The 13,342-nt window shown below is 46.2% G+C and overlaps 1 protein-coding gene across 1 annotated transcript in view; it reads right to left on the bottom strand.

The window, feature by feature from the left end:
- LOC148833981 (uncharacterized) overlaps positions 1-13,342 on the bottom strand; it is a 66,020-nt gene that overhangs the window by 30,206 nt on the left and 22,472 nt on the right. Inside the window, 20 exon segments of the mRNA XM_088915714.1 lie at positions 34-286; positions 817-974; positions 1,586-1,857; positions 1,995-2,154; positions 2,261-2,513; positions 2,958-3,106; positions 4,700-4,801; positions 5,060-5,337; positions 5,471-5,645; positions 5,841-6,060; positions 6,216-6,373; positions 6,683-6,954; positions 7,382-7,544; positions 7,630-7,906; positions 8,886-9,043; positions 9,928-10,196; positions 10,603-10,771; positions 10,885-11,137; positions 11,906-12,063; positions 13,040-13,311. Of these exon segments, the coding sequence (XP_088771840.1) occupies positions 34-286; positions 817-974; positions 1,586-1,857; positions 1,995-2,154; positions 2,261-2,513; positions 2,958-3,106; positions 4,700-4,801; positions 5,060-5,337; positions 5,471-5,645; positions 5,841-6,060; positions 6,216-6,373; positions 6,683-6,954; positions 7,382-7,544; positions 7,630-7,906; positions 8,886-9,043; positions 9,928-10,196; positions 10,603-10,771; positions 10,885-11,137; positions 11,906-12,063; positions 13,040-13,311 (4,169 nt within the window).

The following is a 13,342-nucleotide window of genomic DNA, read 5'->3' on the forward strand; positions in this document are numbered from 1 at the left end:
TATTCAATTTCTTTAAAGCAAACCGTTACCTACCATTGGGTGCGATTGGAGTGACGTTCACTGGAGCGCAGGTGAAGCTGCTGTCAGGGTCGGTGCCATTGGAAGTGAACGTTACGAAGCCCGGAGTGGCCAACCCAACCTGCTGGGTAATCCAGTCCTGGTACTGGGAGACCTTGAGGTAAACGCCTGGGAGACTGGGCTGATGACAGTCCAGCTCAGCTCTCACAATACCAGCCTGAACCCAAGCAGAGCCCTGCTTGCAGACAAGGGGACCTCCTGAGTCCCTCTGGAGAAATCAAAAGGAATCATTAATGCACAGACCAGCTTCCTGTTTAATTGTTAATTTAATGTGTTATTACAGAGACAGGTAATAGGTAATCAACATGCTACATGTTCAAACTACTGCATGAGCCTGTGACAATAATGAACCTGAAATGAGTGAGATATGGCTGACTGAGACTGATAGTGAGTAATTCTGTATTGTACTTTCAGGCAGAGCAACATAAGGTAACAGTGGTCTCAGAATCTACACTGGAGATCGAATCTACATAAGGAGAAAGAAAGCACTTTAAAGAATGATTAAAAAAAGCACAGGATCAAGTTTAAAAAAGCAATTTGAATGATTTGAAAGCTGAAATAAAAATGATTTTATCTTTAGAAGATTAAGAAGATTTTTATCTCAAGAATTCAATAGCACCCCTCAGGCAGGGGAATGAAAAAGTGCTGCATTAAATAATATCCACACTGAAGAGCCACAAGTGCTCGAAACACTAAAGATAATTCCCAGGGTCTTAATGAAAGCAGGAGTGTGTGTACCTGGCAGGTGTCCTTGCTCCCCTCCTGGACTCCAGCACAGAACATGTTGTCAGTGGTGCTGTTTGGCCCAAAGACCTCTGCGTTCAGACAGTCGCACTGCCTGCTCCCCATGATGGACACCTGGAGCTCCTGTAAGGTCTGAGGGTAGGGCAGGGAGCCTGGAAGAGAAGAGACACTGTCAGTCCCAGGACTAGGGGCTGAGGTCCTTCTCTCAGGCCAGCAGAGGATCTTCCAGGCATCTGTGTCACAACCTGCCCAACAGTGTCTTGCCACTGGGAACACTGCTCCCACGGAGGTGATAGTCATGGGGTTCTTGATTCTCTTTCTACATGACAATGATACACTAGGATGCCAGTTTTACTGTCGTAATTCACACGTTTAAGTGTAACCCAGCATGATAATCCAGTTCATCATTCAATTATTTTTCTGTTTCTGAGCTCTACTTCAGGTAGGAAACTATGGAATATGCCCTGTCTTTTTAACTCTTAAGATCTGAAGTCCACAGTGTACACAAGATTGATCCTCTCTCTATGAACTTTTATTGATCAATATCCCGTACTTCAGCAAAACTAGCAAACTGATGTGATCAGCTCCTCAACGCGTCCCACACACTGAAGAATAAGGAACAAAACATCTTCCCTTTCGTTCAGACTCTTCTACCGCCCAGATTCCACACCTCAGCTGTGGCTGATGCCCAAAGTAATTGATACCTCAAGAATGATGCTGTTTCCAGGAAGGGGTTATGTGAACAGCACTGAACTACACTCACCACCCTCATAAATGTTTCCCCAGCCTGCGACCCAGCAGCTGGTGCCTTTGAGGAAGGAGCTGCTGCTGTCGGCCAGACAGATGGGCTGGATGTAGCTTGTGAAGGAGACAGGGCTGCTCAGCTTCAGCAGGGCGATATCGTTGTTCAAAGTCCAGTAGTCAAAGTGAGGGTGCAGGACGATCTGTCTGACCCTCCTGGACACTTCATGAGGGTTAGAGCCGTATTGTGTCTGCCGGCCCAGATACACTGTCCACTGACTGAGATCACTGGTCCTGTAGAAAGAGATGAGCAGAACTATGTCTAAGATATTGCTTACCCTGCAACAGCAAACATAATGCAGTAAATCTCACTCGTAATGCAGATCTCAATTTAAACCATGAAAATCAGGAAAAAATCTAATTAATCTTACCTGAAGACACACTGGGCAGCTGTTAAGACCCACTGATGGTTGATCAGGGATCCTCCACACATGTGATAAGAATAATGCAGACTGGCCAGCCAGGGCCAGTACCCCTCTGGGGCAGACACCCCCCCCATGATCCTGGTGCTCCGAGGGGCTTGCCCACACTCTGCAGGACATGGACAGAGAAAGAGATGAGAGAGGACACCCTCAAGTGAACTGAGCAGAAACTAATGTGTCAGTTTCTCAATGGTTTTAATGGAAGTGTCACCTACCGCTCGGTGCTACAGCAGTAACACTAAGAGAGCTACAGTTAAAACCGCTGTCAGGGTCTGTGCCGTTGGAGCTGAAGGTCACAAAACCTGGAGTGGCCGACGCAACCTGAGTGTTAATCCAGTCCTTGTACTGGGACACTCTGGTGTACACATCCGGGAGACTGGAACGAGCACAACCCTGCCTAGAGCTCACAACACCAGCCTGAACCCAGGAGGAGTCCTGCTTACAGATCAGGGGTCCTCCTGTGTCTCCCTGGACATAACAGAGAGAGAGATGGACAGACATGGGGGTTAATACAGACACACTGACTGGACACCCCAGTATATTTACACTGCACTGAGAGAGAGAGGTTAATACAGACACTCTGACTGGACACTCCAGTACATTAACACTGCACTGAGAGAGAGAGGGGTTAATACAGACACACTGACTGGACACTCCAGTACATTAACACTGCACTGAGAGAGAGGGGTTAATACACACACACTGACTGGACACTCCAGTACATTAACACTGCACTGAGAGAGAGAGGTTAATACAGACACACTGAGTGGACACCCCAGTACATTAACACTGCACTGAGACAGAGGGGTTAATATAGAAAAAAAAGGTGAATAGTACACATTAAGGTTTTTTTTTAAAGAAAAGATAGAGAAAGTATAAAACCGAAAAGTATTTGTAAAGTGGTGTCTGTACCCAGCAGGTATCCTTGCCACCATCCAGCTCTCCAGCACAGATCATGTTTTCAGTGATGGTGATGGGGTTATTGGCATCTTCAGTAGTCAGACACCCACACTGCCTGTTCCCAATGATGGGCACCTGGACCTCCTTTAGCGTCTGGTTCCCTGACAGAGACACTGAGGGACGAGAGATTGACTTGCTGTTGGAATGGTGGCTGAAGTCCATTAGTGTGAATATCCCCGAGATGACCTAACACTAAGACCTGTAATTTTATTCTTAGCAGCTCCTAACCCCACAGTGTCTGGACATTACAGATGCAGCCACGTAAAACGCACCATGCAGCCAGTCAGATTGGGTGTCAAAACTCGTTGCCATGACAAGATGACTTTGCTGTCCCATGGTGTCACCCTGCCCAGAAAACTGCACTCCCAAAGAAGACTGATGGGTGGCCCTTGTGGAGCATTAGTAGGCAGTGAAAGTCAGCAGCATCACAATGAGCATGATATTTCTTGGACAACCACTCTGCAGTTCACAGTCAAAATGCTTTCTTGTTTTTGCTGATTTCACTCCCACTTCTTATCCAATGGCAGATAATTTTTTAAGAAGTTTTTCGTTCTCCCTTGACAGTTTGATGAATCTTAATGCAGTGTCACCTGTTCCTATACGCACTCAAGTGGTGATGTACTGTGTTCACTCATATTGGGGAAAACTTGGCGAATACCGCTCCCTGACTATTCAGATCTTTGTTTTGTCATAAACAGTACGTTTAATCTCATCTGTTCCCGTAGAAAAATGTAAGCATGGGGAACATAAACATCTTCATTCATGTTAAACAGGAGTGATTTAATTGGTTAAAAACTAAATAAGGTAAACCTGGCAATACATTTCTCAGTTTATTCAAAACTATGTGCTCTTGAATGTACAAAATACAACTATGTGCTCTTTCCATGTACAAAATACAGTACATACATGCCTTTTTCTACAGTAAACAGTGTTTTGAGTATGTGTTCTAAAATGAGGGGACTCAGCTAAATATTTATTAACTTTAACCTTTCTGAAATAATTTTCAGTTTTTGAAGGGTCTGTTTAAAATGGGACTGGAAGTACAAAGTGAAGAAGTTTGTAGGAATCTGGAACATGAGCTGAATACCTGGGCACCAACAAGCACATTTTCAGATGTCACACAGGAACGCAGAATATCCACAGATATCCGTACTGTACATCAACTGCAGTATTACTACCATTCATGTACACTGCCTAGATCAACAGTATAATGGCAAAGTGCAATATTATTCAATTTAATTGTTTTAAACTCCATGAAACTCCTGGTCTGATCCAAGCTTCATTCATAGCATGTACAGCAATCCTCTTTTCAGAAAAGCTTTTCAAAGCTAGGGTCTGTATTTTGTGTATTTATATAACATATGTTATGTTGTGAAGACGTATGATTATTAGTCTAAGAAAGTCTCAGATTAGATGCCGCTGTCATTTCAGGAACACCTAACACAACACTATCAATCTGTTTTGAGCTCTGAATGGCTGATTGCAGTGTTCCAGCCACAGCTGCAGTATACCACAGTTCCCGTTAATCCGAGATTTGACGAGCATTATGGATGTTCTACCAAGGTGACTTAGAAATTTACTCTTAGTGCCTCTCAGAGAAATCCAAAGCATGTTATCCAAAGCATGTTACTATGGGGCCCAAGTATGCAGCTACAGACTAAGGTAGGCTGAATATGAGCCTCGCTCAAGGGTACAACTGCACTGTTTCACCTGGGACCTGAACCCATAGCCCACCAGGTGAGAGCAGATACCTGACCACCAGCCCAGACCTGACAGTTCAGTCCAGCCAATCATGTCTGACCGGCATGAGGCGTTCACAGGCAGGACACGGAGACTCCACCCTGAAGGCAACCCAGCCTGGAATCGAACCCAGAGCTGTACTACGCCACTTCAAAATCACATGATGTGTAATTGGAAAAAAAAAAGGAGTAAGGAGAGTGGGGTGTTCGTGTTGTATCTACAGAGGATACAGCAAATAGCCCACAGTTGTTTTTAAGGGGTACGGCTGTTCTGCTTTAGCAAAGGGATGCAGTACGTATAAGAAATGAGCTCACCGCCATCAGCTGTGTATCCCCAGCCTGCGACCCAGCAGCTGGTCCCAGTGTGGAAGGAGCTGCTGTTGTCGGCCAGACAGATGGGCTGGATGTAGCTGGTGAAGTTGACAGGGCTGTCCAGCATCACGAGGGCGATGTCATTGTCTTGCCTGGAACTGTAATAATAAAATCCAGGGTGTATAATGATCGACTGGATCCTCCTAGACACTTCATAGGGGTTAGAGCCCACTTGTTGCTGCCTGCCCAGATACACCTGCCACTCAGCAAGAGTGTAGTACCTGTGGAAAGGAAAAGGATGTCAGCAGATCTGTGTATATCAACTGTGCTAATATAGTACTGAACTGTACTTTTCAAATACTGTCCTGGACAGCACTGATCCAGAATGACTAGTCTGTCCCTCAGAAAACTTACCAGGACCAGTACCAGTAGATATAGCTGGCAGACGTCAGGACCCACTGGTGGTTGATCAGAGATCCTCCACACCTGTGTTGCCCATAGTAATGTATGCTGACCTGCCACGGCCAGTACCCCTTTGGGGCAGAGTCACCCCCTACAATCCTGGGACTGAGGGGCGCTCTCCCACACTCTGGAGGAACAGGACACAGGGAGAAGAAACTGAATAGTGACCCAAGGAATATAGTATGAATCTGAACACATCTCCTTCATTAAAATGACAACCAACCTCCTGGCGCTATGGGGGCTGGCGCAGGGGTCGGGTAAGTGATTGATGGGGCAACAGGAGTGGTCAGTGGTGCTCTTGTAGTAACTGTAGGATCCGGACCACAGGTAAAGCTGCTATCAGCGTCTGTGCCACTGGAGGTGAAGGTCACAAAGCCTGTGACTCCCGACCCCACTTGTCTGTTAATCCAGTCCTTGTACTGGGACACCCTGGTGTACACCCCTGGGAGACTGGGACGGGCACAGCCCCTTCCGAAACTCACAACACCAGCTTGAACCCAGCCAGAGCCCCGCTTGCAGACCAGGGGACCCCCTGAGTCTCCCTGCAGACAGAGAAAATGATTAGAAGTGGCACTAACTGGCAGACAGCCCAGTTCTGTCCACTAACACTGAAAACAAGGCAGGAGATATGCAATGTCTGATTGATCAGACAATGTAGTGTGGGTGTAGCTTTGACGAAAATATGTTAACAATTTACCTGGCAGGAGTCTTTGCCCCCCTGCAGCTCTCCAGCACAGATCATGTTGGCTGTGATACTGCCTGAGCCAAAGGCCACGTCGTTCAGACACCCACACTGCCTGTTCCCCATGATGGGCAGCTGGACCTCCTGCAGGGTCTGGTTCCCCGACAGAGATCCTAAGAGGCAAGACAGTGTGATAGTACTGTACCTAACCTGTGAGCCCTCATGGATCAGAAAAGCCAGCACAAAAGTCATCCCAATAACCATTCCCAGTTCCCAGTTATGGGAAGCTTGACTCCCTGGAGGGTTTGGTTCCCTGACAGAGGAGCTGGAAGGTCGCTGTCATATTTGTGATACTCAGTCCAGTATCTAGGGCCACGAGGTGGGGCTACAATATCTCAGAAGGCTAAAGGAATAGTCCAGCCTCAATTACAGTTCAACAGATATTAGTAGCTCTTCACTAGATGCCAATGAGATACACTCACCACCTTCAGCTGTGTCTCCCCAGCCAGTGACCCAGCAGCTGGTCCCAGTGAAGAAGGAGCTGCTTCTGTCAGCCAGACAAATGGGCTGGATGTAGTTGGTGAAGGAGACGGAGCTGCTCAGTCTCAGCAGGGCAATGTCATTGTTGTTGGTTGAAGAGTCATAGTCTGGATGCACGATGATTTGCTGGAGCCCCCTGGACACTTCGTGGATGTTGGGACCCGTCTGTGTCAGCCGCCCCAGATACACTTTCCACTGACTCGCAACCACAGGGCTGAAGAGAGAGGGAGGAGAATAAACTGTTATAATGGCCTGATTGGGAACTGGAGCTGCATGGAGAAAACTAACAGGAAGAAGAAAGCGGAGACATGGGAATTGTTCATGTGTCCTGAAGCTTCATTATTCAGTATTGCTGTCTTTAAAGCCATTCCTGTCACTGGAAAACGACCTGTAAGTCAGAAATCACCTCTGTTACACTGCCAGCAGTTTCAATCTGCAGTGATCACTGTGAACATTGATACAGTATAAACCACCTATGTTACACTGTGAGCAGTTTCAATCTGCATGATCACTGTGAACATTGATACAGTATAAATCACCTCTGTTACACTGCCAGCAGTTTCAATCTGCAGTGATCACTCTGTAAACTGATATGGTATAAATCACCACTGTTACACTGTGTGTTACACTTTCTGTCCTACCTTCCAAAGCAGTGAGCAGCTGACAGCACCCACTCAATGTTGATCAGAGTCCCCCCACATGTGTGGGACCCATTCCAGTGCAGGCTAGCCTGCCAGGGCCAGTACCCCGCCTGCGCTGACTCACCCCCCACGATCCTGGGACTGAGGGGCGCCTGACCACAGACTAGAGGAAGAAGACGACAGGAAAGATAAGTGATTGATGTCTGAGTCAGCTATTTTCCGAACAAATGAATCGAACTCTGACCTACCAAGAGGTGTTAAGGTAGTTGGCAGTCTACTGGTTGGTGGAGGTGTCGTTGTAGAGAACAGACTACAGTTATAATTGTCAGAGTCTGTGCCACTGGATGTGAAGGTCACATAGCCTGGAGAAGAAGCCGACCCCACCACTCCATTAATCCACTCCTGGAACCAGGAGACTCTGGTGTAAATCCAGGGAAAACTGGACTGGTAACATTCATAGCTCACAATACCAGCTTGTACCCAGGCAGAGCCCTGCTTACAGACCAGGGGACCCCCTGAATCTCCCTGAGAGAGAGAAACATAGGCAGGTTATTACACACTTACTCACTTACTACGGTGTATGAACATGCAGGGAGAGAGTCAGGGGTGAAGACGCACTGTCAGAATGCTTTAATAGAGAGACTGAGAGTCTCTGAGAAGAAGGACAAGATGAAGACTGATAGACCCGCAACACTGGAACGCGAGGCCGTGTGACAATACCCACAGTCGTGGTCTTGCCTCCTTCATGTGCACGTTCCTGCTCAAGTCTGCAAGGGCTCGGGGTGCCCCATTTCTATATTTGTGTTTCACAAGAGTGCTCAGGAGCGCCCTCAATGGGCCCTTAATGCTCCCTTCTCTGAAGTCTGCATCAGAGTGGACTCCCCTGAAGGGAATCACCCCTAATTCCTCATGGAGTAGAGTTAGTGTTCGTAAATTTAAAACTCATTTTATGTAAAAACAAAATCTCATTAAGCTACTTTAGATTCATACTGTATGATTTCTTGTTACAAAGTTTTGACATAAAGTTTTTAGTTCATCACCTCATTTAGACTGATGAATATTAATTTACCTGCAGAGTGTTTTGTTCATGGAATATGTAATAGTACAAAGCTTTGAGGTGTGGCCAAGTTTATCTCATTTACTATACTGGGAATGAATGTGAATGAACGCGCTATATTCCTCGTACTGTTGTTTCTGTACTGGGACAGACGAGATTAAATGTATTTTGTAGTACAAAGCTTTAGTAGTATCAAAAGACAGGAGTTTGACTCGTGACCAGCAAGAGACTTTACCCAAGGGTGTCCCATTACCCTGTTTATGACAGTGAAGACTCACACACTTGAAATCTACACTCACACTACGTCATACAAGTGCGGACTTGGAGGAAGGGCTGATGGCACAGTGCAAAAATTGGGACACGCCCTGAGTTAGAAACAGGAAAAGAGGAACAGAGGAGGGGAGGAATAAGATGATGGAAAACACAAGGAGCAGCAAGTGTTCGTACATAGCAGGGGCCCTTCCTGTCTCCCAGCACTCCAGCACAGATCATGCGGTCAGTGACAACGTTCCTTCCATAGGTCAGGTTGCTGGCACAGCCACACTCTCCGTTCCCAATGATAGGCAGCTGGATCTCCTGGAGGGTCTGGTTCCCAGACAGAGGTGCTGGAAGACAAGAGAGATCCCAAACAGTGTGTGAGATTGATGGCTGATTGCTATTACCCAATTCTTCCTTCTTTAACGCATCTCCCACCTACCCAGTCTAACAGTTAAAGTATCCCAGCAGCTGTTCATTGTAATTCTTATAATGATGAACTAAGACAATGGCATATAAAGGGATAGTGTACTTTTTAGTTTTTGCATTATCTCTGGTAAGATCAGCGCTTTAAAAACCTCCCTCACTTACAGGAATGAACCAGGGAGACAGCTATAAGAGTGAAGTTAAGGTGGAGGGAGTGCAAGACTAGAATTTGACCTCCTCTTGAATTTCTGTTAAATATCATGAGTTGAATTTGACAGAACTAATATTTCCTTTTGGGATCTCACTCAATAAAGTTTAACATACCACAGGATGACCACATTTATTTAGAACATCTCTGTGGTGCTTTAACAATTTTAGAGATATTGTGAAGCATCCAGTTATCACACAATAACACAGAATACTGGAAAAGCTCAAATCTGCTCACAACTACAAACCCTACAACTACACACAAGGAGAATGAGAAAGTATTCTGCCCTGCCCATTTGAGTGCAGGTTGTTGCTTCCTCCCCAATGTCACCAGGACCCGAGAAACACCGTGCTGACCCATCCTACCCTAGGTCAATGACACTCAGTGAACTGAGTTGACAGCTGCTGGGAGCCACAGTCACAGAGCCCAGCCTGTGCTTGGAAAAACATTTTGACCAGTTGAGTCACTGCAGAAACACAGACCTATCATCTTTTCACACGCTGCAAGTGCAAGACACTATGTGTTTGAGGAGGACATACTGTACTTTTATACAACAAGCACATCAGTCAAGTAGACTATTAATCAAGGAGATAAACTCACAGTTTCCAGCAGTGTATCCCCAGCCTGAGATCCAGCAGCTGGTCCCAGTGAAGAAGGAGCTGCTGTTGTCTGCCAGACAGATGGGCTGGATGTAAGCAGTGAAGGTGACGGGGCTGCTCAGTTTCACCAGAGCGATGTTGTTCTCCCAATTCGAATAGTAAGATTCAGGGTGCAAGATGATCTGTGACACCTTCCTGGACACTTCGTGGGGGTTAGAGCCCACCTGTCTCTGCCGGCCCAGATACACTGTCACTTGACTGAGACCATACCTGGAGAAAGATGAGGGAAATTGCTAGCAGAAAATAGGGCTCGGGGTGCTAGCAGAACAATTTGTGATCCTGCATGAATTCTAAAAGCTGCAGCTAGATCATTAACCTAATTTTCTCTATAGACTTCTACAGATACTGAGATCAGAATCTCTTTTGGTGCAGGACACTCCACCCAGGGCTGGGAAAGTGACTTCTTATGTCATTGTTAAATGCTAGTTCTGAACACTGGAGCTGTGTTCACACTGCTGAAGTATAGTTCTGAAAGATCTTTAATTGGTCCAATTAATAGAATTTTTCTTCCAGTAATCTGAAAAAAGTCAGTACGTGTTTGGTTCAGGGATACAAGCAGATGTTTCATAAATGCCACTGACAGTCCCAAAGACCAATAAAAACTTCACATACTTACCAGTACCAGTTCAAACAGCTGGCAGAAGTCAGGACCCACTGGTGGTTGATCAGAGATCCTCCACACCTGTGTTGCCCATAGTAATGTATGCTGACCTGCCAGGGCCAGTACCCCTCTGGGGAAGAGTCACCTCCCAATATCCTGGTACTGAGAGGCGCCTGCCCACACTCTGGAGGAAGAGGACAGAGAGACAAGAATAGTCGTGGCTACCTGTTTACTCTAAAACTAGTACGCCGGTATTAGTCTATAGTGAGTCAGTTACTTGACTACACCATCACCTACCACTGGGAGCTATTGGAGTTGCGTTGAATGGAGAGCAGGTGAAGTTGCTGTCGGGGTCCGGGCCAGTGGAAGTGAAGGTCACAAAGCCCGGAGTGGCCAATCCTACCTGATCTTTAATCCAGTCTTTGTACTGCGACACCCTGGTATACACTCCAGGAATACTGGAACTGATACAGCCCCTCTCAAAACTCACAATTCCAGCCTGAACCCAGGAAGAGCCCTGCTTACAGATCAGGGGACCTCCTCCATCTCCCTGGAGAGAGACACAGTCTTAATACAGACACACTGACTGGACACTCCAGTACATTAACACTGCACTGAGAGAGAGGGGTTAATACAGACACACTGACTGGACACTACAGTACATTAACACAGCACTGAGAGAGAGGGGTTAATACAGACACACTGACTGGACACTCCAGTACATTAACACTGCACTGAGAGAGAGGGGGGTTAATACAGACTCACTGACTGGACACTACAGTACATTAACACTGCACTGAGAGAGAGCGGTTAATACAGACACACTGACTGGACACTACAGTACATTAACACAGCACTGAGAGAGAGGGGTTAATACAGACACACTGACTGGACACTACAGTACATTAACACAGCACTGAGAGAGAGGGGTTAATACAGACACACTGACTGGACACTCCAGTACATTAACACTGCACTGAGAGAGAGAGGGGTTAATACAGACACACTGACTGGACACTACAGTACATTAACACTGCACTGAGAGAGAGAGGGGTTCATACAGACACACTGACTGGACACTCCAGTACATTAACACTGCACTGAGAGAGAGAGGGGTTAATACAGACACACTGACTGGACACTCCAGTACATTAACACTGCACTGAGAGAGAGGGGGGTTAATACAGACTCACAGACTGGACACTAAAGACAGGAGCATATAACGATGTGATGGCTGAATACAGCACTCTTCAATACTGAAGTCTACCAGAGGGACACAGGGACAGAGCAGTGTAAAAGACAAAGGAAGAGTTGGTACCATGCAGACGTCCTTCCTCCCCTCCAGCTCTCCGGCACAGATCATGTTTTCAGTCACGGCTTTTGGTCCGTAAACGGGGTCGATGTCACACCCACACTGCCTGTTCCCAATGATGGGCAGCTGGACCTCCAGGAGCGTCCGGTTCCCTGACAGACCAGCTGAAATACAAGAGGGGCTGTCAGACCTCCACGGGTCTCCCTGGTGATTGTTATACAAATCTGAAATTGTGATGAAAGCCAGTTTCTAATGAAACACAGCTGTTATATCAGATACTTATAGTTGCATATAGAATTACTGCATATGTATATAAATGCTTACACAGGTGGGTAGCTGTGTCAGCATGCGTAGTCTGTAAAGGAAAAAGTAATAGGTTTTATCCGTGCTGAAGAGAGAAGAAAGAAAACACAAAGTTTCAACTATGGAGCCTTCTTCGGGTGTCACACCACAGCAGAAACGTTGTGTTTTCTTTCTTCTCTTTTTAGCATGAAATAAACCCATTACTTTTTCCTGTATTGTAACAGGCTGTTGTACTGCACTGGGACTGTAGCTCCTATTGTAACAGGAGTGTTGTACTGTACTGGGATTGCAGCTCCTATTGTAACAGGACTGTTCTATTGTACTGGGACTGTAGCTCCTATTGTAACAGGACTGTTCTACTACACTGGGACTGGAGCTCCTACTGTAACAGGACTTTTGTACTGTACTGGGACTGTAGCTCCTATTGTAACAGGAGTACTGTACAGGGACTGTAGCTCCTATTGTAACAGAACGTTTGTACTGTACTGGGACTGTAGCTCCTATTGTAACAGGACTGTTGTAGTGTAATAAAAAGAGCTCACACCCGAAGAAGGCTTCTCAGCCAAAACATTGTGTTTTCTCTCTTCTCTTTTCAATATGGAATAAACCTTTTACTTGTTCCTAAATGCTTACACAGATCACCATGGACGCTGTTTTACAAGAGATCACCATGTATCATGTAATTAAAATTTTATACAACAATAAAAGTGCAAATACTCTGTGTAAAAGTGAAGAAGCTAAAATTGCGAGAGAGATTTCTGTGAGGTCTGTGCTGTTTATATGCACCTTAAACTGAGCGTTGTAGGTTTTTAACAATTATTGAGGGGTTACACTCACTTTGTTCATCTGTGTTTCCCCAGCCTGCAACCCAGCAGCTGGTCCCAGTGTGGAAGGAGCTGCTGTTGTCGGCCAGACAGATGGGCTGGATGTAGCTGGTGAAGTTGACAGGGCTGCTCAGCTTCAGCAGGGCGATGTCGTTGTTCAGAGTCCAAGAATCAAAGTTAGGGTGTATGATGATCTGGCTGACCCTTCTAGACACTTCATGTGGGTTAGAGGCCACCTGGGTCAACCTGCCCAGATACACTCGGTAGAAACTGATACCACTGTAGCTGTATGAGAAAGACAGGCAAGATGTCAGAA

This window comes from Atractosteus spatula, chromosome 5 (assembly GCF_055471065.1).
Source record: "Atractosteus spatula isolate fAtrSpa1 chromosome 5, fAtrSpa1.hap1, whole genome shotgun sequence".
NCBI classification, from domain to species: Eukaryota; Metazoa; Chordata; class Actinopteri; order Semionotiformes; family Lepisosteidae; genus Atractosteus; species Atractosteus spatula.